The sequence below is a fragment of the Manduca sexta genome, chromosome 24, assembly GCF_014839805.1.
Source record: "Manduca sexta isolate Smith_Timp_Sample1 chromosome 24, JHU_Msex_v1.0, whole genome shotgun sequence".
In the NCBI taxonomy this organism is placed as follows: Eukaryota; Metazoa; Arthropoda; class Insecta; order Lepidoptera; family Sphingidae; genus Manduca; species Manduca sexta.
In genome coordinates, this window is record NC_051138.1 from 7,607,256 (window position 1) to 7,634,827 (window position 27,572).

General features: G+C 31.7%; 1 protein-coding gene across 1 annotated transcript in view; it reads right to left on the reverse strand.

Annotated features, from left to right (window-relative positions):
• Nucleotides 1-3,923: 3,923 nt before the first annotated feature.
• Nucleotides 3,924-27,572, reverse strand: part of LOC115446673 (vesicular glutamate transporter 1) — a 44,571-nt gene continuing 20,922 nt past the window's right edge. Inside the window, exons 3-12 of the mRNA XM_030173434.2 lie at nucleotides 17,291-17,403; nucleotides 16,933-17,072; nucleotides 15,121-15,366; nucleotides 13,821-14,014; nucleotides 13,417-13,579; nucleotides 13,227-13,334; nucleotides 12,958-13,143; nucleotides 12,556-12,741; nucleotides 11,520-11,699; nucleotides 3,924-11,274 (exon numbers count right to left, since the gene is read on the reverse strand). Of these exons, the coding sequence (XP_030029294.1) occupies nucleotides 11,071-11,274; nucleotides 11,520-11,699; nucleotides 12,556-12,741; nucleotides 12,958-13,143; nucleotides 13,227-13,334; nucleotides 13,417-13,579; nucleotides 13,821-14,014; nucleotides 15,121-15,366; nucleotides 16,933-17,072; nucleotides 17,291-17,403 (1,720 nt within the window). The 3' untranslated portion in view covers nucleotides 3,924-11,070. The remainder of the gene's footprint in view (nucleotides 11,275-11,519; nucleotides 11,700-12,555; nucleotides 12,742-12,957; nucleotides 13,144-13,226; nucleotides 13,335-13,416; nucleotides 13,580-13,820; nucleotides 14,015-15,120; nucleotides 15,367-16,932; nucleotides 17,073-17,290; nucleotides 17,404-27,572) is intronic.

Here is a 27,572-nt window from a genome sequence, read left to right on the forward strand (position 1 = left end):
TGAACATATATTAGGGAAGATAATGTCACCAGTTCGAAATAACAAATTTCACTAAAATAGTAATAGAAAATAAAAATAAACAAAAACTCAGTAACTTTATAACCTTAATGATAATTAAGATCAATCAATATTACATATGTATAATAACCCATTAATATCCACGTTCTAAATAATAATTATATCACAATTTTTAAATAAGACTAAGTTATTTTGTCTGGATTGTGACTAGAATTTGAATACTTAATTTATCATATATCAAAAACGTAAAATCTATAAACGAATCAAATACAAATAGTAGTTCAATAAAATAGATTTAGAACCAGTTCTTTGTTCTAAAAAAAATACGTACAATCTTGCATAAAAACGTGTATACCAAATTTTGAAGATTAAAGACTGGTAAAGCATTCATTAAATGATTTAAAACAAATATTTTCCTCTCTTTGTAATCCACGCTAATTTTGTCTTATTAAAAGACAACTACTTATTTATTAACTAGGGGCATTATGGCTAATTATTAATAAAGTTATTATATTTTTCAATACCTATATTGTTATTGTGTAAGATAGCATATTATATTCAATATTACATCTAGGTCATAGTTTCATACAAATGCGATGCCGAAGGCAGTACAAGAAATTCTATTTACAACAGAGGACGCCCTTATATTTAAGAAAAATACAAATTTTACCGAATACGAAGATGAGCGTAGCACAGTCCATCTTTCATGAACTCAACCGGCAAATTTTGAATGATTGATGCCAGATCAATCGTACCAAGTTCAAGTCACCTAATTACATAATTTTGAAGACTACTTAATTTTATCAGCCAGTTTCTTTATGAACTGTAAAAGTAAAAATTAGTGTTATGTAGCCGACCGAAGCGTTGGCCATCTTCGATGAAAAATATTTGGCTTCGGCCAATATGAGTCAAGAGACAATCAAAATTTAAAGAATTAAATAAAAAAATATTTGAATTAAGATTATCTCGAAATGCTTTTTTTAACGGATTAATATCAATAAAAAGCTTGAATTTAAAGTTTTGAAATCATTTATATTATTAATTATAACTTAGACAAAGTTGAACCTAATTTGTTAGTCTTTAAACCCTTGGCTTCGGTTTTTTATCGATCTTCAGCCGGACTCTACTGTCAATAATACTTAAAAAAACAATTTCTAAAAGAATGATGCTAATATTTTCGATCAGCAAGAGAATGTGAAATGTGAAACTGAAAACAATTTGAATCCAAACAATTTTCTCTGATTTAAAAATGCAATAAATTATTGTACTTTAACGCTTCCCAAATAATACAAAATAACTCAGTTTAACCATACCTTAACACTTATCAAACTTGTAGGTTTTATATAAAGCGCTAGATCTAGTCTAACCTGGCATAAATTTAACCTTTGGTAAATTACTTAGTGTATAATAATAATTTATATAACTACTTATATGTACAGTTTTTTCCTATTTAAGCAAAAATGTCAGTTATATTTCATCTATTCTCTAAGTAACCGTAGGCCGGGTCGAAACGCAACTTTTCAAACGAATTATATCCTTTATTCACCTATCAATATACAAATCTATGTTCATATATATTATAATTAATTACCATGTTATTGGAATTTACTATAAATAACACCTTTTGTGATGGAGTTTCATAAATGGCAGTGAACGTAAGAATCTAAAAGTAATTTTGACAAAATAATGTATGTTAAATAAATATTGAAGAAATACCCTAATAATTAGCCTACATATAATAAGTAAGATATTAAATGGGAATGGTATTAATTTCTACATTATACAAGATTATAGCCTTATATTACATTATACTACTTTGTATTATTACTAAAAAAATAAAGAGCATTCAGCAAATTCTTAGGTTAGGTGAGGAAGTATATATAAATTGAATAAGAATCTATAACTCAATTAGAAAAACAAACCAATGTTAAGTTATTGTTAATAAATGACTTCAACATTTTCGTTTGTTTACTTTGGATGTTGGTCTTGAAAGGTACCAAAGTAGAACACTGGAATCGTATAATAAAAAGTTGGCATCAAAAAATGCTAAGTACTGTCATATTGCTATTATGAATTCTAATAAACTTTTCTTAAAGTCTATAATAAAATATTACGATAAGTGGAATAATCATGGGGTAAAACAGGATAATATAAATACTATGCAGTTAAGTAATATGCACAATATTATAGAAGAAATGATTTACTGGTAAATGAAAAATGAAAAAAATGGAAATGAAAAATTTAGCAAATAAAACTATAAGCCTTTCAAAATATTTACAAGGAAGTATCAGGACTTCAAAAGAAAATCCTTAAACATGAGTCTAATCAGTAATTGACAAATCAGTGCTTTCTTGCAAGTAACTTACTCTCTATAGGTTACTATCTATCATGACTATATGTACGTACTTTTTACAATTTCTTTATATTTACAAAGTCTAGAACCAAATTTTATTCAATATACTGAACTAGCCCAAGGAAAAATTTGAAATTAAAACTTCGTTTCAACAGAGTATTTGCCAATGACGAAAATATTAAAATTTGTTTAAATATCAAATTAATGTTCTCAATCTTCTGGAACATAAATTCCAAAGCTTTTTATACAGTTTAAAAACGAGACGAGCTAGCCACTCGTCTGATGGTAAACGACACGACTACTCATGAACAGTAACAACGAACTTGCATTACAAATTGATATTATACTGCGGTCGTCACGCTGAGACATAAGATATTAAGTCTCATAATGCCCAGTCATTACCCTGGCTACTATGTTCCTCTAACTGGAACCCAATAGTGTTTTCTTGACATAAATCCACGATTGCAAAGTCCTATCGATCGATACTGAAATACTATCAACTAGATCTAAATTATGACAGTTCTTAAATAATTAAGTGAACTGTCATAATTTAGATCGGTTATAAAACCGCATCGACAGGACTTTGCGATCGTTAACTTAACACGAGACAACTGCCCTGGTCTTTACCGTCTTCAAGAACTAAATAATAATATAGAACTTAACGACTTCTACATTTCTACAGTAAAAATAAAAATATTAATATAACTACGGTATACAATAATTAAATTTAGAATTCATAAATATTATATTTACATACACGCGGTAATATTGTCGAAACTACGTTTTTATACGTGATTATTGTCGAAATCACTCTTGGATCCATAATACTAGTATGTATCTACACGCTAAGGTCGCTTTAACAGCTTTATTGTCAACACAGCCTTATAGAGTGAGATCACCCCATTATTGTCTTAACCTAATCCTAAACTTAATCTAAGGGATGTTTTTTTAGAGAGAGAGAACGTTAAACTGTAATAAAACAGACTTATTTTTATTTTTTTAAATCTGGCTCTATTTTACAGATTACTGAAACTAGTGACTATCGAAACATTTTAATTCCATAAAATTGTCTTTCGAATAAAATTAGATAATTTCATTAAAGAATTGTTTTAACGTCTTATTACATTTTAAAATTTTCTCCCTTTAAAAAGCACGCTTTATTTATATTATTATGGAGATTGAAATTAAACTAATTTTCCGGATTCTATCGCGGTTTTTTGTTTTTTTTTTTTTTATTTTTCTCCCGACGTCGGGAGAAAAATAAAAAACAAAAAACCGCGATAGAATCCGGAAAATTAGTTTAATTTCAATGTCTAACATTCGCGTAAATATAAGAAATCATTATTATGGAGATTTCGAAAAAAATGTGTAATTACGGAAACCAAAAAATATATATATATTCTCATTTTTTACCAAAATTTAAACCAACTATGATTTTTTTAAACTATACTTTTAATTTATAAAAAGAGTAAATTGAATTCACTTACTCAAATTGTTTTATATAGAAAGTACATCATTATTTTATTCAACTTTGTTATTAATTATTTTTATATTTTAAACCTTATTATTACGTGCACATTAACAAGTGCAGGGGGGATCCATACCCTTTCTGCCATTGTCTTGGACATTGTGAAAATTATCATAGAATAACTTAACCAAAGCGGAATGTACATCAATTCTTTTCCTAGCCCAAGCCTATTGTTGAAAGCACATTTCCCGGTCAATTAACCTAAAACCCATTGATACAGAATTTATACAAGGAGCAATGCGAACTCGGAAAAAACTCTTTAACGTTTTAACAACTGCTTTTGGAAAGAGACTACAGATAATCATATCGATCTAATTAATTATGAAAAACTCCATCTTTATTCTAAATACACACGCCAAGAAAATAACTGGTCAAAACAATTGAAAGTGAAAGTTGGATTTAAATTTTATTTCATCGTCTGCAGCCTCCTTCATGTACTCGATCTCAGAAAATTAAGATTCATACACCTAGCGGCATAATATATAATTCTTTTTAAAATAGTCAATATAATTTAATCACTTAAAATAACACTTTATGTTGTTTTACTTTTAATGAATACATACAATAACTACACATCCAAGTGATATTTTTTCAAAGTTATTCAAAACATTTTTACATCACAGAATTGACGGTGTAGAGACTCTTTCAAACAATATTTTTGCTATAGACTACAACAATTAACTATATTTAACAATCATTACATTTAAAGTAATTTGAAACACACAGAAATTAATCTTTAAAGTTAAGTTATATAATAGACTTAAATAGAAATTTTAAAATTTCTTTTTATATATATGATTGGTCTATAATTTATTACGCAACTTTTGAAACGTTCAATTTTCAAGTAGAAAAAAGATTTTCGCTTCAATAAAATTTGATCACTTAAATATTCATCAGAGAATTTTTTTAGGTTCATAACCAAACAATGTTATGATTTACGGTTATATTAAATCATGCTAATAGCTTATACCACACAGAAAGTAATTAAATTTCATAGTTAATTGTTTAGTTAAAGTCTGTGTGATACGTCCATACTTATATTAAAATAAAATATTCAAAATATTGATCCTTCATAGGTATTATATATTATATTTTGTTGTAATATGAATAGAATAAATAAAATCCTGGATTTGAGATAACTTGTTATTGTTAAAACTAGACCACACGGTGAGCTAGCTTGAGAAAAAAATATAACAATCTAAACATCCGTAAATGTTACAAATTACCTTATTACAATAATTACAATAGCTTATGACAATGCTGGCGATGCTTTTTACATGCCGATGAACGCATTTCCACCACCCATTTTCGTTACCCATGTATGTATATCATATAATATAGAATAGAAATAAAATAAATATATTATTTATATGTAGTTTCTAAACCAAAGATGGTCAAAATTACACGTAGCAATATAATGGTTATTAAAATATCAGACACAAAATACTACTAGGCCACTATAAAAATGTCTAAATTTATTCATTTTGTTAGATAGTTTTATGTCGAATCTGGTGTCTCTCATGTTTTGAGAGGATGTTGCAGTAAACTCATAGTTTGTACAAGCTAAGTTCTCAAACAGACTTAATTCTATAATTTTAGACATTTCTATCAACAACCTTAAGACAACTAAAATTATTATTTCTCAAATTTTACTGATAACACATATTTTTTTCAATAATTTACTAGGTAAGTCAGGGGGTTTAAATAAAGATCCTTAAAATGTATTGAATGAATGTGTATGTTTACTTATTACCCTGTTGTAGCGAACTTTATTGGTATGTGTTTTTTATAAGCTATTTTATTACTAAATCTTCGAGGAGAACCGGCTACAGAAAGGTAATGAGATTTCAGTAAAAGTAAAAAAGGATTTAAAAGCTCTTTGATTATATTTTTGCATGTCGTTTAAAATAAAATTATAAAAGATAGAATGTATGCATGTCGTAATAGAAACACGAAATCTGTAAATTTCCATGAATGTGGAATGCATTGGATTTAGAAATCTCAACTCCACCTATAGTCAAATAAGTATTTCACGCTCAAAAGCTATTAAGTCTGTACCGTGGTATATTTCGCGGTAAAATATTATGCGGTCTCGTTCGATTGATAATAATAGGATGCATTGTTCCAACGTTTCGTGAAATTTCTCATGCCTTTATAGAAATACGCATTTCGTGTTTCAAGACAACATTGATTATAAAACGCATTAACTGTGGAAATAAAAACATGATAATTCTCACCGATGTCCAATACACTACATATTATATTTATTGTCCTTTAAATATAGCTACATATACATATAATATTTTCGCGAAGATTATATAATAGGTATATATGAATAAGCTGATTATAATATATATGTATAACTACGCCGAACTATGTATCAATAGTTCGCTATTTAGTCATAAATATTAAAATTCCTACTATTACGAATACATTCACATTACTTTGACATGAGTATTATTGGCATAATAACGTTTCATTATCATTTTTTACTACCTTTAAACATATTATTTGAATATTTACAATTAGTAACTTATTATAGTAATTTCTATTTGCGTACGTCGTGATTATAGAATGAGTATTTTAAAGCTAAATACAACTAGTACAATATTTCAAGTCGGTTGGTATTCCTAAAAAAATGCGTGTTACTAATTTTCATTTCAAGTTAGATGTTCGAGCTCGGTTGGTATGTCGGAAAATATACAATTATGTGTGTTAGTAATATTCATTTCAAGATAACTTTCACGAAATTTGTAGCGTCGCTTGTCAAACTCGTATTTTCGTCTTTGATTGACCTTTGTTGTAATAGAATTATTGTCTTGATCGCAATATTTTATATTTTATTTTCGATTTATGTCAAATAAGTATCAACATCACTTCGAACTTTGAATTAAGCTTTAAACTTGTACGTCTAATGGCGACAGAGAATCGCTCATTTTACAGTCGACAATTCTAAATTTGCTCAAACTATGTAGTAATTCGAAATTACGATTCGAATTCGAAATTACTATTTAATGTAACCGAAAAGAAAAGAATAGAGTATAAAGTAACTCAAATATTTCCGTCGGCGACATTAGTTTTCAAATATGGAACCATGATTTTTTTTAAATCTTATGTCCACGAGTCAAGTTATATAAGATAGTGAGTCCAATTTGTTCCAAATAGAATTATTTTTATTTATTTTTTGTCCACGAGTCAAAATGAGTAAGATTGTGAGTCCAATATAATCCAAATGCAATTCATTTTTAATGTCTTTCTTTATGTCAACGAGGTAAGATAATTAACATGCTGACTCCCATTTATCTACTCCAAATACAGCGTCGACCAACAAGAAATTTTGTGTAACTTGATGGTTGTCAGTCGGAGGATTATTTTTCTGGCTGGATGCAAATATAAACCAGTATAAGATGATAATAAGTCATGCTTTAGGAAAAATAAATGGTTATTCATATTTTTATTGCCTAATAATACTTATTAATGATTTATCAATTAGGTATAATTTGCAAGTTGCATTTATTGGCAATAGATATAGTTTTGTACTACATACATTTAATTCGTAGTTAAAAAAATAGTGAAGTTACTTAGAATTTAAAAAAATAATTTTATGCCCTTCAAAACAAGGTTTGTATGGTATAGTACTATAAAAACTGTATTCTAAAAGTTACTACTGCTTTTGTGGTTATAGTATTTTTTAACATAATCATTACTTTGTCCGCGTTTAATTTAATTTTGAATGAGGTGAAATTAATCAGAAGTCATGTCTGTTTTTATGCATTTCCTAGACAATCTAAAATACTTATATCAAAATGAATTTAAAAATTAGCCAAAATTACATTTTTTCGTGCATAATTTAACAAGTGTGATGTTGGTCTCAAATATTACCAGTCAAATATTATTGTCGTAATTTTCACACAAACCTTAGGTACTTTAATTATACACCACAAAAAAACCGGTTCCTAGGCCCATTATACTCATACAAATTTATTGTCAGTGTCAATTAGAAATTTAATTTACCTATATCCTTTAAATATTTTTTATGCATCTACATTATTATACCTTATGATGTAATTTTGTTAATTAAAAGCATGTTCTATACAGCTGTCTAAGTACTGAGAGCTAAAATGTTTACATTTAATTAATATTTTTCTTAGCACGCTTAAATATATTATTTAATAATTTATCTTAACCATAGTATGTATATTACTTGAATTAGAATACACACTGCGTCGCTCATAGTTCTTACCCACACAAAGATCCAAGACATGTGTCATTGGGTGCCAATGTGAAATAGGTGTATTTTTAACGCCACAAAACCCAACCCCGAAATAAATATATGCATACGAACATTTGTCACAATCGATTGAACAGACAGCCTTCCGGTTAATGGACAATCTCATCAGCTTTACCACGGAGGCTGTCACAGTAACATACGCGTAGCAATTAGAAATCTTATTATAATATGTATGCAGGTAGAATAGATCATTTAAAACAAGGACAAGTGATAGTAGTGCTGATTCTTGAAAAAAATCGCGACCGAACATTAATATTTTACTCATGATTTTTTACCTTTACCGAACTTATCCTATTTAATTCTAGAAGAAGAAAAAATCACGTTAAGAGAGGAAAATATCTTTTTGAAATGGAGTCACACTCCTTTGAAATGTTTAATTTAATAACACAATATAACAAATATTTAATTATAATAGTATTTATAAATTATTACGCCTGTCGCACAACCAAATCAATAAATCAAAACTTATAAGATGTGCAACGACCACATATTTAAAAGCATAATATTATATACATTAAACGTGTTAAAATCAAGAGCGGTAACATTACTTCCCTTATTAATATTAACATTTTAATAAATTTTCTACATCTATCGTGCAGCCGACCACGTGTTATAATATTTATTTACGTAGACAAGTTAGGACACTGAACTTTAACTATTGTAAAAATCTGTACCTAGTTTTCCTAATATCAGTTAGAAATTAAACTATGGCCGACTGCACACCACATTTACTTGTGTAGGAAGATAAGTACAATACTAGATTTGAACAATTTAAGTATTTAGTAAATATTTATAAACATTTTACAACAACACTATGAAACTTAGCAACAAGGACGAGATTTGTGATCGAAAAACTCAACATAACAATGCAAAATGATGCTTTGATACAAAATATATAAAACTTATTGATAAAATATTTATACTTCCATGATATGCCAATGTAACTTATATACATCTGTACAAGTGTTAGCTAAAATAATCTGAGATCATGATGATAACAGGCACCAAACGCACTGTTAGGCTGTGGCTGGATTTTTTGTTGTATAATAAAATATATTTACTTTTTAATCTTTATTTGAAATATACATAATTTATAAGGTAAATAATTCTTTAACTTCTTTTTATTGTAACTTAACCTTTCTACAAAGAATTTTCACCTTCAAAACTAGCACAGCTATCAAGATCAAGCTCCGTACATGTTACAAATTGATATTATTGAGCCCAGATGTTCTATTATTCAATTAAAGACTTTTCTGATAAAAATTTGTACTTGTTATTTCATAAAACATTTTAAAAGTTAAATTCAAAAATAAATAATCACTCCAGCCACTGCCGAAACCACAATTGTGAATTCTAAAAGGAAACTACAACAAATACAATTTGATAATTTTTCAACAAAGATGAAAGTGTTTGATTGCGCGTATTACGAATGTTTTGACCGTGAGAGTAAGAACGGCAAAATATTTACTTTTTCATTTTATATGTGGCAGATTTTTTTTTAAAACTAAGTTTTAGTTTGCAGTTGCCTTGGGTAACCTCCATTTTATTTTAAATATTATCATTGATCCAAGCAAACAATCATTGTAAACGATCGAGTAGTGGCAAAAAAAGTAACAAAAGGGATGTTAATCTCTCATGTGAGTTTAATGAAATACCATTTAAATATAGAACTTACTGACACACATTTTTAAAGAATCTGTAATAATTTAATTTCTGTAATCGCCAGAACTCATAACTTATAATATGAACTATATTTTTGTTATTAAGTTACACGAAACGAAAGAGAGATTAAGTATTCCTCATTGTTAATGCAGAAAAAATATTTCAAGGTATCGATGGCGGCCTGCATAAGATTATCTCATTGAATGCGTACAACAAGAACTGTAGAGTTTCAAGAAAAAATCGGTTTAATCAACTTACGCCATTGTTTCATACATATACATTTATGTTTAAATATATAATATTTCGTTATTGTACGTTGGATCTTATCTGTATCGAAGAATTTATCACTGGCTTGCAATAATGGCGCTTAAGCCGTTCTTACTCTTTTGGATTTATAAACACCTAAGCTAATTCCATGTAATGAATAAGATTAGTTTATAAGCAGTACTAATCATGAAGTCCGAGTACAATGTAGTCCAACAATAACTTACTAGTCACATTAATCATTTAACTATGAAAATATTGCAAATGTCTGAAAGCCCCCTTTGAAACCATCCGTGAAGTAGTAACAGGATACATCATACTTATAATATCTTATGTAAAAACAACTTTCTCAAGGAAAGCTGATAAATAGTCGCGAATATATATTACATTCAGTGAATCTTAGCGATACGTTTACTGGTTATACGCATTATTATTAATTAAGTTGTCTTAGCTATTTATTCGACATTTTGTAAATAATAACGAATTGTGTGTCTATAAATCTCTATCGTTTGTTAAACCTACTTTGTTTTTGATCCTTCATTTTGAATCCACCTCTAATATTGTAAATAAAATAATAGTATTTTAAATATTTGAGATAGTTACGAAATTTTTTATAATATTTAGCTTTGAGTTAAATAGGAAATATAATAATTGCAATTAATAAAAAACTATGTTGATAAACAACAATTTATCTGAAGTTAACAACTAAATAGAGTTTAAATAAATTAATAAATACTATATAATTAAATATTTGTAGTTTAATTGGGCTAATAATTTTATAAAACACAAAGGATCAAAAACATAACGATTAAAATGATATTAACCCTTAGTTACTGAAATCGGTCCACGAAGAAAAACCTCTTTAGTCTTTATCTGATCGAAACAAACATATTCTTGTTTAGAAAAATCAATATCCGTAGAATGCAATGATCTGATGGCATCTTAAAGGTTAAGTTAATAGGTACCGTCTTCCGCTGGATCCTGGTAAGGCTGTGCTGGTGGCTGGACTGGCTCCGTCTGGTAATAAGCACCGGATACGAAGGGGTTGTTGGGCACGTGCTGCTGGGGGGCGGCGGGCGGTGCAGGAGGCCGCGGGGGCGCGATCGAACCGTACGCGGGCGGCTCTGAACCTTTCAGAGGCGCCGACGGCTTCTCCGTCTAAAAAAATGGTAATTAGGTTTATTTTTAAAACAAATCAGACCACTGACGTTCATAAAAAATGTCATATTTATGCAAAAAATGAAGGTAGTTATGTTGAAGTTAAGCCTTTAGAAATCCTACTGATAATGTTTTTAATAGCCCACCAACACATCATAAGAAACGGTAAATTAAATATGGATTGCGTCGAAATACCGATAAGACGACCTCAGTCTTAGTTCATTATACTATTCATTTATACTTACAAAAGTAGTCTCATGATCCAATGATTTAATAGGGATCGGTGGTTCTTCGATGGCGGTGTCGGCCCACGGTTGAAGTTCGCCAGAAGCAAAGATGCCGTATATCGTAATGCCGATGAAGTGCACGGTTGCGCCCATTAGAAATACCGCTCGCCACTCTCTTATAGCCATTACCAGTGTATTCTGATATATAAAAAAATTATGATATCCTCCTGAAGGCTAATTTTATTAACGCATAGTTACAAATTCAAACACACGCGACATCACGCTATCATAATCATACCTTTTTGTATTTAACCTCGTAATTAAATTATAATCATCTAAACGCATTCAGATCCAATATTTCATAACAGTATAACTTTCAGTTGGACAATGGAAATGTTACTGTGATATGAATACAATACGAAAGTCATTCGTGCGCGCTGCCAGGCAGTGGGAGCAGCGCAAAGCGATAATAAAGTACTCAGCGCGAAATACAGTGTGTAACGCATCGTCGCGCACCCACAAAGCATCATTTGATATTCAGAGCGCGCGTCACGCCGAGCTCGATTTCCTTTTTTAAATTAGCCACGGCCGAATGTCCTTGTTTCGCAAGCTCTGGCGAAGGAAAACGACACCCTTACGGTTCGCGGGGAGTGCCACTTCAAAGTTTTCAATAAAACGCACGAGCTAGAATTGAACTATTAATCTGCATAAAGTATGCGTTTGATTGATATGCGTGGAGTATTTGTTTATGAGCGATATATTAAGGTATAGTCAATTTTATTATTTAAATCTGTATATCTATCTGTAGGTTAACTTAAACAATGGAGTCTCACTGGGATTTCAAAAATGGGTAGTATCTAATAAAAAAAGTAAAATTTAATACCACTCTATAATAAAGTACCTAAATATAAATTTATTTCAACACATATTACATAATATGTTGAAATAAATTTTTACGAAAATATAATATCTCACGAATATAATTTATATCCAATCAACCAGGTATCTTTATCTGTCCAAAATGAGGATTAGTTAATCTTGAAAATACTCATACCTTCTCTTGTGTCATGTAGGCGATGACGATAGGAACCACGAAGCCTGCTATGGTGCCAATGCCGTTGGACAGCCCCATCAGAATAGACGCGTACCGCGGTGCGATGTCGAGGTGGTTTACATTGTAGCCAGATATAGCGAAACCGCTGCACGCGACGCCGATCGTCAACTCAATGGTAGCCACGTACTGTTGGAAGCGGTCTTATTGTAATTATAAATTACTATTCTATTTTCGTGCCCATTCAATTACGAAATTTATAATAATAAATAGTATGTTTATAACAATATTTAAATTTCTTGTTTCTTACAAATATGAATTCACAAATAAATAAATATTTTTAGTAAATAAAGAAAGTAAAAAATATCGGAACGCTCTATAAACTGATGAAAAAACTACGATTACCTTATTATCAGCATAGGCGACGAGTACAAAGAAGAACGCTTCCAACCCAAAACCTCCGCAATTGAATAGTTTCCGCACATTAGTCGTGGTCATGATGTTATTCTTTCGCAGATAATCAGCCAACATTCCACCGATGGGCACCAATGACGTCATAATTAAATGAGGTATCGCGCCCACAAACCCGGACTACAAGAAAAAAAGTAAAACATGACTTCCAATGCATTTGACTATAAAGCAATAAAGAATTTGCGCTTATTTAATATAATGACCTCCGTTATCTGCATGTTGAATCTAGTTTTGAAGTATTCAGATTGGAATATGACGAGTAAACAGAAATTCCAGGTTCTGCAAAAGTTGGCCACAATGATAGCATAAACCTGCCGAAATAATAAAATACTCATTATGTACCCAATTTTATTTTTGTATAATTTTCTTTATCACCTCTCAATGTCTACTTACGGGTGGTGATGTAGCAAATGCCTTCCAGGGAGTTGACATGAAGCCAGGCATGGCAGCTTGGGTGGCAGTGCCGATCGACTGTTCGATGTACGTCATCTCCTTTGCCGTGATACTGGGATGCTTGCTAGGTCTTTCGAATACCAACCAGAGCCATAAGACGTACCTAAACACATTTTATATTTTTTTCAATATTTTGTCCTGTATTATTATAAAGGTAAGAAGCATAACTAACGTTATAAACTGATATTTCCTGTTAGAGCTAGAATAGATTGATCCTTAACTTATAGAAAAAGGAAAGCCTAAAACAGATTTATTAACTTACGTATAGACATTAACAGAGCTGTGTTTGCTGCGTGACCTACGTTTAGTCTCATTAATGAGTCATAAGTCTATACTATGCTTACCAAACGACACCCGAAACGCCATAAAAATAGAATGGCGCCTGCCAGCCTATGTAATCCGACAAGAGGCCAGACAAAGGCATGCCAATCACTATGCCCGCGTAAGTGCCACAGAAGGCCAGTGTCGCCAATCTGGAGCGCTCCAGCGGCGGGGCCCACATCCTCCAAATACCGTGGCATGATGGATATGTCACACCCTATAATAAATAAGTTATTAAAACATAAAATCCAATTTATGGCCTCAACGGATTACCAAATATAGATGGTATTAATCTGATCTCGCTTTGAAGCAAATAAATATCTTTACGAAATCCGTCTTTGTATGTATTTCTATTACAATGCACAATAGAAAAAGTATTTGATACATTAAAATGATTTCTATAGATGGCCCACAATCTAAGATTAAATAGGATATTGGCATTGAAGATCTAATCCGGAATATACGGAGAGGAGCAAATACGTAACCATGACGACGAAGGGCTCCGTAATCCTAAAGAGGCTTTGTAAGTACATTCGCAAGCGATGTCGACTATACTCGAGGACGATTGAGGATATGGAGGTGTAATGATTGAAAATCCTCTGGATTTTCAATGCTCCATATATCAAACGACCTTTATCGTTTACTCAGAAATGTTTGGGAAGGATTAAAACTTACATATATTATCGGAACGCAGTAAACGTGCAAAAAGTAAATTAAATTCTAATAGGTAGATAAATAGTTGGTTATAAACTATAACGAGAATTCGCTCGGTTAATATTAATATTTTAGATCCATAAATATCTTACCAAAAATCGTATTATTTCTTAATGTAAGCCTTTAATGCATCACTTTTAAAACATATTAAAACAGACAGTCGCCCTAAGTATGAGATCTGTTAAATGTAGGCGACATCCCAATAATATGCAAAATGAAGTTGTTGAAAGTAGGGGAGTTAAATCCAAACGTGACGAGTGCCACATTCGAAACGCGCTGCAAAATTTGTAGCATTGTAATAAGCTTGATCATGCACCATCACGTACTGAATATCAAATGTTCCAAAATTCACGACACATACTTTGCATTGTAACCCCTAATAACTTGTATCAATGTAATCTCTAGCATTTAGGAATACATACATTAAAATTTTCTGAATAATGACTATGTTCAGTTCTAACTTGGTAGGTATCTATAGTCCCTAACATATATTTTTTTTGGACAAACATAACACAGTTATATTGGTTACGGTATTAAAAACCGTTGGAAATAAAAAGTCACGTAACTTAAATAACGATACTAGATTGGTCAATCATTAAAAGCACTTACCTCAACAAAGCCCTGCGCAACTTTTAAGATGACAACAGCGGCCGGGCCTACTGTCATAGCGCCGGGGATGGCCATGTTGAATACAGCTGACATTACTATAGCGATGCCGAAGATCTTGTTCGCAGGGTACATGGAGGCGAGGAAGCCACCAGGGACTTGGGTGATGAGGTACCCAGCGAAGTACGACGAGTCAATAGATGATTCCACTTCAACAGTCCAATTAAATGGAGACTCCTCGCCTTTGTTCTGCGGAATTGTAACTCATTACAGAATACTAAGTACCGTTATTATGTAAGATTGCTTTCCTTGGAACTTGACAATCGTATTAACTTTGCTTTATGAGAAATGTAATATTTTTGTTATATTAACGAGCTACAGAGGGTCTGCTATCTAAGATATTTATTTATTTCATTTTAGGAAAGCTTTCACTAAATAACATCATAAGTAAGGAACATTATATTATAAACTAGCTTCCGCTCGCAGCTTCGCCCGCGTGGATTTCGGACTTCAAAAATGGAGGAGGTGCTCAATTTGTCGGGATGTTTTTTTAATGTATGGTGGTATGCAGGTGGTCCGGTTGTCCGGTCAGGGTCTGATGATGATCCTGGTGAAATCGAAGGAAGCTTATAGCATGATTCAGTATTCACGCGTGATGGCTTATTATTAGCGTATTTCATGTATAACTTTGGTGTTTCTATAGCGATTTCTATGATTCTTTTTTATGGAATATTTAATAATGTTAACTTTTTTAATTAGGGATGACTGAGAGTGTTATAAACGTAAGAGTAGACAAATATAATGAGAAAGCTTCGAGCTGCTAAGCTATCGGGAGTTACACGTGTTATTGTGAGTCAATCATAAAAGATAGACATATGCTGTCGTGGGATATTTTTTACATAATTTTAAGGAGAACATTTCCGTCATACATGATTTCTGCGTAGCTTTAACCATTAAGGTTGCACACGCGACGGAAGCTTAAAAATGGAGTAACTTCTCCCGTTTTCCCAACATTTCCCTTTACTGCTCTGCTCCTATTAATTGTAGCGTGATGAAAAGTATACTATAACCAGCACAGGAGTATGACAAATAATTGTACCAAGTTTCGTTAAAATCCGTCGAGTAGTTTTTGTTTCTATAACGGTTATACAGACAGACAGACAGACAGACAGACAGACAAAAATTTTACTAATTGCATTTTTGGCATCAGTATCGATCCCTAATCACCCCCTGATAGTTATTTTGGAAATATATTTCATGTACAGAATTGACCTCTCTACAGATTTATTATAAGTAAAGTATAGATAGATAGATATAGATATAGATAAATTACAAACAATAAACCTTCGTCTATAGATAACTTAAATAAGCACTTTAAATCTATAAACCAAAGTGAGAAGGATTTCGCCTTACTTATCACACAAAAGTCACATGTTGTAATTACAACATGTGACTTTTTTGTACTAATTGACTAAGTTCTTTGAGTATCAAATCTTAAACCTATTTTATATAAAATAAAAAACATTACAACTATATCTAGGGGATGACTGATAAATATTCATAACCTGGTTATAGTCCAACTTTAATCTCTAAACGCTTCAATAAATCTTACGGACACTTATATTTTTACAACAATAATACTATGAAATGACCTAATACTTATCGGTTGTTAGAAACTTGAAATCTTCAAAACTGCTGAGTCATTTGAAAAAAAATCCTACTGCCTTTCTCTTTCATTTTTTTATTTGATTACTATCATTCCGATAAAATGTTTTCACAAAGAGAGAGTAAAATAAACAAGTAAAACACACTTACATTGGAATTGTCAGTCATTTTTAACTTTGCCATGCTCATGTTGCACCGCATGCCGAACATTATACTGAAACCGAAGCACGCCAGCAGGGCCACCGTGTAGCGCGCGCTCAAACACGGGCATTCCGCTTTGATGTATTTATCTAAGAAAATACAATACTTATAAATAATATTAAAACGCATTAATTTATCATAGTTCCATGTTTAGAAATTCAATGTTTAAAATGAGATACGGGCAGCTCTAAATAAATATATTTTTTAAATTTATTTAACCTTTATTTGCGTTTATATTGTAATCATTAATTGATTGTGTTAAACTACATATTTCTGTACATTATATATTCACTACGTATTAAAGTACCTATGGGTCGTGGAGGGGGCCTATTTGGTGACGGTGGTGTTTCCAGATCCTCTCCATCATACATCTGATCGTATCCCTTCTGGTCGACGTGGAAGTTTTCATATTGACTGTTTCTGAAACAAATTTTATATTCCATCAGTCCAATTCACCTAATGAATTATATTAGACTTGACATATACCAATAAAAGATTTCAATTGTAAGAGAACTCTTGTTTTGCCGCAAGTTGTACAAAATTATCTCGTGAATCAATAAATCGCGATAGCACATAGACGAAGAGAGATATCGGGGATACCCATCTTTTAAAATGCCTCCTAAGATTGGTATGAATAGAATATTTATTATAAAAAAAATATATTAAAAATCTCGCGCATAGAATAAATTATAAACAATCGTTTTGTATAATTAACCATAACCAATTTAGTTAATGTCATAACAGTTTTCATTTATGCGGAATTCTAGTTACTTAATCCTGAAATGCACATTTCGCTTGAAATGAACAAAACTTGGTCATTTATAAATATCACAAATAAGATATCTGTATACTATTGTTGCATATGCTATATAAAATGGCTGTGTAGTATTTCACTATGATTATGTTCTTTATTTATATAAGGCTTTCAATAAATAATCCCAAATATGTAATTGCACAACTTAAAACTTTTTTCAAATACATGTAATGTAAGACTTAATAATAACAGACAAGTAACAATGTTAAATATTTCTAACTATGAGTACGTACGTATGAAGCTGATAGTAAGTTTATTCAACGATATTTTGCTCGTGTTTTCTCTATAATTAAAACCGATCGGAAGCGACACACCTCGCTCGTGAAAATAAAATTAAAATGCGCTCGCTTGCAAATAGGGCTGGCGTGAAGGATCGCACCTGTCCACTTTGTTACATAATTGTTTCATGTCTATTAAAGATATTTTATTTAAATCTAAAAATTATTATCACATTTTTATGATCGCATCTTTGACAATAGGTATATGGTTTTAGCATGAAAATTTACCGTATAACAGACACCAGTTTATCTAACTACGAAATTGTGCTCAAGTTAACTGCCAGTCTATTTATTTTAATAACTAACAATTAAGAATATAATACATTAAAAATAATGAATGCTTAGCTAAAGAGGCAGAGAGTTTTGTAATTTCGTTTAATCCCTTTCCACTAAATGAGTGCCCCATCTGTAGCTAACTCTGTGAGAACTATGCAAATAACTTGGATTCTGTTAACTTTTATGACCTCAATGGAATTGTTCAAGATACTACTTCCTTCGATAGTTCATTTCATTCTGAATAGAAAGACTGAGAACTAAATGAGAACTTTTACGAGTGTAGCTATTTTTTAAAACTTCTTTCCCTTGCGGTCGCACATAATTATGTAATTGCCTCAAAAGATTCAAAAGAATATTTAAAACCCAAAAATGGTGTTTGCCGCTAATATTTTTAAATAATTACTATGTATGTAAAACCCGATAAAAATAACGAAAAATATGTTAAAACACGATGGAGTCGACAGTGAACCCTATTCGTATACGATTGACTTTTGCTGACAATGTGTACAGCACTGCGTACAATCAGTAGGCCCATTAAGCTGGGATATTGAGTTAGGCGCCGTCTGTCGCTAGTCAGGCTAACTGTCTGCGATGCCACCCAGCTTCACCCATACAATAGGATTTAGTTACACGATTATATGTGTGGGTACATATAGATACAGGCTTACGGGACGCCATGCAGAGTCATTTTATAGTACTTATAGGGATCTTAGATCAGTATTGTTTTCTGTATTTAATTTCTTGTTTCATAGTTTATTGATGACAAATGACTGACAGTTACTTTAAATACGTTTCAATACTTTATTTGCCGCCAAGCAACTCGATGCGAGCAGTGTTTATAGTTGTAAAATACATTAGCCAGTTGTTGGTATGATTGTTGTGATTTAGATGTTATATCCAGTCGATCAGCTCAATTGAATTCTTTGTAATTGTAACTTGTGGATTACTTTTAATATTACTGCATGGGCAGGTTGGCGAACTGTCTGCTCGCACATCATTCAACTGCATAAAAAAAAAACTATTTAAATTTTATGTTATACTACAAAGTTTATACGACATTTTCATTAATAATGAAGATATTTATTATTTTAATAAATTATATCAGGCATAACTTTCCGGAAAAAGTATAATAAATGCAAATAACAAATCATTTCCATAGTATGAGATAGCATTAAGTCATTGAAGTGTAAATTCATTTTTCCGCTGACAAAAGTAATAAATGTGGCTATCTGTCCCCATCCCTATAACATGGCCGGTAATGAATCGTCACATAAAAGGCATAACCAAGTGGAAACGACGCGCGACGGTGGCGCCCCCAGAGTAGTCCCCGCGACCCGCGCTAATGCGTTTAGCTGACTACGCGATACGCCACGCTGTCAACAGCCGCGCCGCGCCGAGCAGCCCCAAACATTGTCCTAATTATTCGTTTATCTCATTTCGGTGAGACATGAGACGTGATACTGCTACTGTAAAAGACAATTATTCATAGAATCATGTTTTTCGCTAGAAAAATGAATTTTAAATAAATAATACTGAAAATCTTGACTTTGGCTACCTGTAAGGGAACAAAACCCTTGATGGCCCAAATAATTTCAAAATCTTAATAAAATCATTTAGTAATAGTATTTATTTAATAATATTTAGAATATAAATAAAAATATTTGATTAAATTACAAAATATTTAACAATAATAGCACAAACGTCATTCATCTTGTTCATTATAACACCAAAAGAAAAAAAAATATTTGATGAGCCATGTGAGGCACCGGAGTGCTCAACACGGCAACTTTACATCTGTAACGCCAATAGGACGTCTCAATGAAAAAAGTAAGACGGAAATTTACTTGGTGAAAGATGCGAACAAGAATTCAAAATTAAAAGAAAACGATCATAAAAATATTATGGCAATATGTATTATTTTGTGATGAGAAATATTGTGTAACGTGGATTCTACATTATAAGTTAAATCAGAGAAATACAAACTATTTGTAGATAATTTTAAATAACTGGAGTAGTGTTAACGTCATAGTTACATATACTGCATAGTATTTTACTTTGAGCTACTAAAAACAGTCACATTACATTATCACAATAATTACAGCTATCTGTTTTGTCAAAATAGCTCCCCCTTGATTGCCGCGACGCGACATTGTTCCGCTAATGCATTCCACATTACACCTATTATTATGTGACGCAAGTTAAAATGTCGTAATTACTGTTTTGTCCCTGTTGACTTTAGTTAGGCTGTTATAGTTATTTAGCTCAATAAAATTTGTATTAGTCACTTTCGAATACCTAATCTGTTACTTATTTTATTAACAGAATTATATTTGTAAATAATGTTAAGAACATTAATGTTATGTAACGTCTACATGGTTGGAACGGTTAGGCATAAAATGCTATACCGGCCATTGTAGAGTCGATATTGAGATCACTCGATACTTAATTACGATGCTACAGCTGAGCATGTGAAAATAGGTTAAGTGGAGTCAATTAACTTAAGGAGAAATTTGGAACTAAACAAGATATTATAACTCAGAAAAGAATAATCAATGTTTAAAATTGAAACCGAAAATAGATTATCATTTTTCAAAAATTATCTCTTTCTCATTGAAAATAGCAACATTTCTCGAGTGATGTAATGCTATACGTATCATTAAATATGGTTTTCCTTTATATCAGAGATTATAAACTAACTGACAGAATATCTGGTACCTAATCAGTACCTACTACCTATATAAACACCCACAATACCACAAGAATCATAGAAATAAAGAAATAAAAGAATTTTGCAATCCTTTACAAATTTCTGGTCCTCCTGGACTAACTTTGACAATCAAAATACGGACTTAGTATTTGACACATTTCTATTTTTCAAACACCATTATTACAACAATGACATACTCTCCTTACAACTATACATGGTTTACTTAACAATTTTGAGTATGGGCATCCGCTGGCCGTGTTCCGTCGCGTTAAGTTAAAGTTTTAGCTTAACTAAGTTACCGTCACTCGCCACTAGATATTGCACTGTTCTTGTCATCTAATTTGCGTGCGAAACTCTAACCTACTTACTGTCACTTATACTTTACGCTTTGTAACTAAGTTTTTAAGCTTTAGTCTGTGCAGACCACAGAACTGTATCGTACAAACTTATTTAGACATATATTCCGATACTTACGATCTTATGTACCTCAATACTTAGATAAAGTAAAATAACACATATTTATCCTTTACTTGTTCTATTTTAAAGTACCAACATATGACATCAATTTAACTGAACTGTTATTATAGACCCGCCACAATGTTTTTGCCATATGAGTCCCTTTCTGTGGTCAGCCGGTATATGTCCAATGATGTAGGCCAGCATAATTTTCGCGACTGTCGATACGTAATATCTCTACTTAGTCGACTTTATATTTTAGTCTAAATTGTACTTGATATCAAGCCCAGTTTAACTATATCGCGCTGCTACAAAAAATATCGCGATATTTCGTGACAATATAACTTTTGTCGCGTCAACAGGAAGCTAATTAAAATAATGCAGGTGCAGGTTTCCTCCGCATTTCGAAGACAAGTCCTGAATAAGACGTGAAGAGCCGGGGCGTGGGCTGAAGAAGGGAGGTGTGTTGCGTACATTACAATATGCACTCGAGAATACCCCACGGAGACCTGTAGCCCAGGGAGGAACGCTGCGATCACAGATTTGTTAATAGCACAACATTTCAGACGCGATTTCTTAACAAACTTGATAAATTACAGTATAGTTTATAATTTTAATAACATCTTGACGAGAAGAGATATGCTTTGAACAGATTGTACATTTTGATGATAATTCTTCTGATTAATATTAATAATAATTGCAGTATTTCTCATGCTTACATCACATTTTTTTTCTGCAATAATACCGTCAACCCTTTGTCACTTTCATGCGTAAAAACTGCGGTATAATTTGTACCAATAAATACAAATATATACGTACATCAATTTCAATTCCGTCCCTGGTGAGTTAGTCGGGAGGGGGCAGCTATTACACCCCGTAAAGCCACCCTCTCTAATTGATTTACAATTGTCGGTTAAATTTGTTTCCCGACCACCCTCAGCGATCACCGATTTCAAATGCATAATTTTCACCAAGAATTTATGCTTTTATAAAGTTTTGTTGTGGGATTATTTAAATATTTAGAGATAATGATAAAAATATGGATATACAAGTTCTAAAAACATGTGTTCCGTATAAAACTATTTTAATAAATTATTGTTTCAATTTCAAATTTATATTTATATGTGGGTATAAAAAATATAATATAGGTTTTAAAAAAACAAGTAAATAATATGTTTAAAAATAAATGTACTTAGAATAGCTGTTCGTATGAAGTAGGTACTCGATTCGTTTTTTGTGTTCAAAATTTTTACATTTATTTTTGTGTCATTAGAAGCACTTATACACAAAATATAAAGATATTTCAAACATATTATTTTTATTTACTGAATTATATGAGATAAGTAAATCTAAAAAAATAGCACAGCAGTTGTTTAATATACACGAAACCGCACTGAAATAGTGAATAAAACATGTAATAAATGTAACTCATGTAAGGCAACGACCTATTTCGGAGAAACACTAACACGCCTACTTTGTTCTTTGCAAGTTGAATAATATTTATTAATATGTCAAACTTTTAGAATACTTATTTAGTGCAACATAATGTTAAATAATTACAAAAAATTACATTTAATTATACAGTTAGGAAATATGTATTATAGAACGTACGATTTTATGCAACATTTTATGATGTTCATAGGTGAGTGTTATTATAATATCAGTCCTGTATTATATACTTGCCTACTGCTGAGCACACGGGCCTCCCTCTACTACTGAGAGTGATTAGGCCTTAGTCCACCACGCTGGCCTAGTGCGGATTGGTAGACTTCACACACCTTCGAAATTTCTATAGCAAACTTCTCAGATGTGCAGGTTTTCTCACGATGTTTTCCTTCACCGTTAAAGCGAACGATAAATTCACAAAGAATACACACATGATTTTTTAGAAAAGTCAGAGGTGTGTGCCCTTGGGATTTGAACCTGCGGACATTTGTCTTGGCAGTCCGTTCCACACCCAACTAGACTATCGCCACTGTTTACAGAGTGTTATTATTATAATGATTATATTAGACGTTTGCAGCTGCGTCTGAATAAAAAAATGAGTTAATATAGGATCTATTTGTTTACCATCAACTATTTATGTGACAGTTTGACATCTTACTGTTATCAAATTATACACACACTCACGCCTTTTATATCCTCGAAGAGGTAGGCAGAGACGCAACTGGTACAGCCATTTTTCTGCGGGTATATTCTGTCTCATGGTTTGAAAGGGGGTCGATATCGCCATATCCCAAATTCCAGAATCCAGGCTGATTCTGATATAAAAACCCAATATCACTTTGCCCGACCCGGGATCGAACCCAAGACCTCCTCTTTGCAGTCCTGTCAAAATAAAACTACGCTTCATCGCTTAACTAGATTATCTTCATATATTTTCACAATAATAATTATAATGAGTATGCATAACGTGAGCATATTCGCACTCTTCACTAAATCTATCAAATAAATTATAATATCAATAAACTTTGACTATTAAAATTTATTTGTTTGAATTTATATTTAAATTATTAGAAATTCTACATCAGACGATAGAAATCCATAAATAAATAAAACGAATTATCTCGCATTTCGACACTTGCGAACATAATAGAGTTATGACAAAAATGGCGAAGCGTCTCAAGAAATATCACTTGGCGAACCCGAGACGCTTGTTAGCGTCTGTTCACTTATATTTATGGCCAGATTTACTTTATGGCCGTTATGGATACCGGAGTAATCGAATAAGGGAAATGGCGACTTAAACAATGATATTATCATTCCAACTTCATAATCCAATGGTAGAAAGTAAAATATGTTACGGCGATATATTTTTGGGTTTCTATATTTTTAATAATTTTACAAATCCATCAATATGTTAGGCAATGTTTATATTAATTTAAATCAATGTATTGAATTTCGATAGAATCAACAAATTATAATTATTTGTCAATATGGCGAAACTGCGTATGTTTAGATTATAATTTTTCTTTCCTGTATAAAGTAAGCGTTAATTCAAAACTAGCATGCATTTGTTACAAAATATCGAAGACTATATACATTTTATATTAAAAACAATATGTGTGATTATAACATATATGACTCACATTCGCTAACACACTATCAAACAAACCAGACGTGCTTTGATCGACATTTCTATTTCAAATATTAATTTTATTTCCTCGCGTCGCGAATTCAACAAATATCATAAAAATGGAAGGCAAACAACACTGCGTGTTATTTGTCGGAATCGTATTGGGCTCTGTTCTTACTCTCTTTGTCGGAGCCTAATCTGTCGGGCTGGGCAGACCTCACGTGCGGGCTACGCCTCTGTTGTTTCTTGATTTTTGACGCTCTATTTGTATATATATTTTTTGCAGGAACGAATTTTTTACGAAATCTTAATTGTTTTAGGTTCGTGGTTAACAAAGATTACTTTACGAAAAAGATTTGCCAAATGGTGAATTGAATCAAATGTTAATGTTTAATCATATTCCAAATAATAGAGATTTTTAAAAGTTCTATTTTATTAATAGTCACTACTATCTATTTATAAGACAGTTGTGTCGTATTAAATACTGTTGGTATTAACCAGCCAATATGTAGATATTATCAACGTCAGTTATTCATAGCTAAAATGGGACGGTAAATGATTTCTATCGAATTTATTTAAAATTTTGTGGATAACAGCACTTCCCCCTTTTATCGCTTTCTTGGCAAGTAGCGAATTTGAGCCATGGACTGAGAGGTTTTAAGTTCAATTACCAGATCAGGCAATGCATTTTGTAGGTTGTCTCAGCACGATTAGTCCGATTAGATCGGTTCACATCAAAAGGCCGATGATAACTAATAAAATGCTACTTTATCTAGTTATAGGAATTTATTAATTAATAACATAATAAAGCTAATATATTCTATTAGATTGTTTACGAAGGCGTAGCTGCGGACAAAAAAGGTAGACATCAAAATCTATCTATATTTATTGCTCAGTTTAGTTCGAGTGAAAGTTCTCAAGGATGCCCGAGGGGTAGATTTTCGACATACTTTCTTACTGAATGGGCGGTAGTGGCAACTAGCCCACTAAACAGTAGATGACCCCGTCGTAAGTTCACTTTTATATTTTTCAAAAACTCCATATTTGTTGTCAAACGTGCTACATTATTTTATTTTTATAACAAGAACAAACCGGCGGTTAAATCAGTTTTTATTTATCCAAGCGCTTGTAACTGTAAAATAATATATTATATAAAATTAATGACCTTTATCGAATATGTCTTATATTTTATTAAAAATACGTAAACTGCATAATATTACTCCGCAACTTAAGAAAAAGCTTGGAAAGATACAACGACACAAAACAGAAAGGGTTCCCTAAAGTTTACAACAATCAACTCTAAAAGGGTCTAACAATAACATTTGTCGAACTCTAAATGTTATTTGGCACAAGATAAAAGGTACACGCTGTAAATAAATTGAAGTGAATTCGCGGGGAAAGAAAATCCAAACAAATCCCCGTTTAATCTCGAGAAGAGCGTTCCCAAATCCAGGTTAGTAGTAAATATCAATTACGCAAATACGCCCGCTTAGGAGCTGTAATCCTTTACACGGGTTTCAACTGTATCTACTCGGTATTGCTTATACATCTCGAAATTTTTGAGGCATTTTGGGCTTAGTGTACTTCTAAGTACAAAGGTATTCAACATTTGAGAAAATTTATTTGATATATGAAAAATGTCATTCACAAACAGTTCAGTATTGAACTGATCGAAAAGTGATGTTAATCGTAATTTATAAAAACTAACTTTAAAATGTCATACTAAATGCGCTATTTGCTTACTGTACATCCTGAAGGACATTTATTCCCACACACAATAACAAATGAAGTACAAAAGATAGATAATAAGTACAGAAGTAGGCAATCAGATAAAAGTCTCTTGGGTGATTTTTTCCTCAAATGTAATAGAGGCACCATTGACAATCGTTGCAGATAATTTTAATATTCGTGTCACAGGCCCCTGGAGGCTCTCTCTGATGTCACACCAAGCAACAAGTAATAGAATTTATTGGGTCACGGAGACTTGGAATACAACGGGCTTGTAATTTTACAATATCGAGTAACTATGTGATTTTAGATATTGTAATATTGTGAAAATTTATACTATGCGATGATCGCTGTAGAAATCTTTATACTTTGGGTTGAGCGTAATATAAAAAATGTTGAGCCTAACGAAGTACAAACAATACATTTACGCTAATATCTTGTCTACTGTTAACTTTAATGTATTTATTTTAAACTTTTTATTATAAGTCATGAAAGAAAAATTAATATACAATCGAGATAAGCCTTAAGAATACAGCACCTAAATACAATAATATTGTGTCCACATTACAACCAATAATACTCAGTCACTTCACTATTTTCAGAAATCCGTTTCCTAAAAAAGGATATAAATCCCGTATAGGCTCAATCATAAAAATAAATTGGGCTACCTGTGACGTCGTAATACTGTCTCTGGAGACCTTTCAAAGGGCCCGGTGATATATGAACCAGATATAAACATAACTAGCATCTACTGTACCGTGACGACCGACGTGGGGCACTTTATTCAGAACGATATGGCGACAATTGCGAATTATATTTTATTTATACTTTTCGTGTACCAATAAAGAAATCATAATCTTGCCTAATTTCGAAACACTTTCATTCGTTGTGACACTTCTAGCGTTGAAGAGCGTAAGCGCGATCTTTTTTACGACAGAAACGTTATAGGAATACCGTCATATTATAGTAAAATTTTGAATATTTTATTGATTACCTCATATTATTTTTATAGCAAGTGAATTGCAGTTTTAATTGTAAGAACAAACCAATGGGTAAATTCAATGAATACTTGACCCTATCAATGATGAATAGTCCATACAATCCGATTCCGGCCGGCTTCCTTTTCGTAACTTATGTAAATTCAAATTATCATTAGAAGAATTTCCAGAGCGCATTTATACATACTATTAGAACCTATAATTTGTGTCGGGATCCCTTACGAAAAAAATACGCTTCACTACTATAACCTATGTC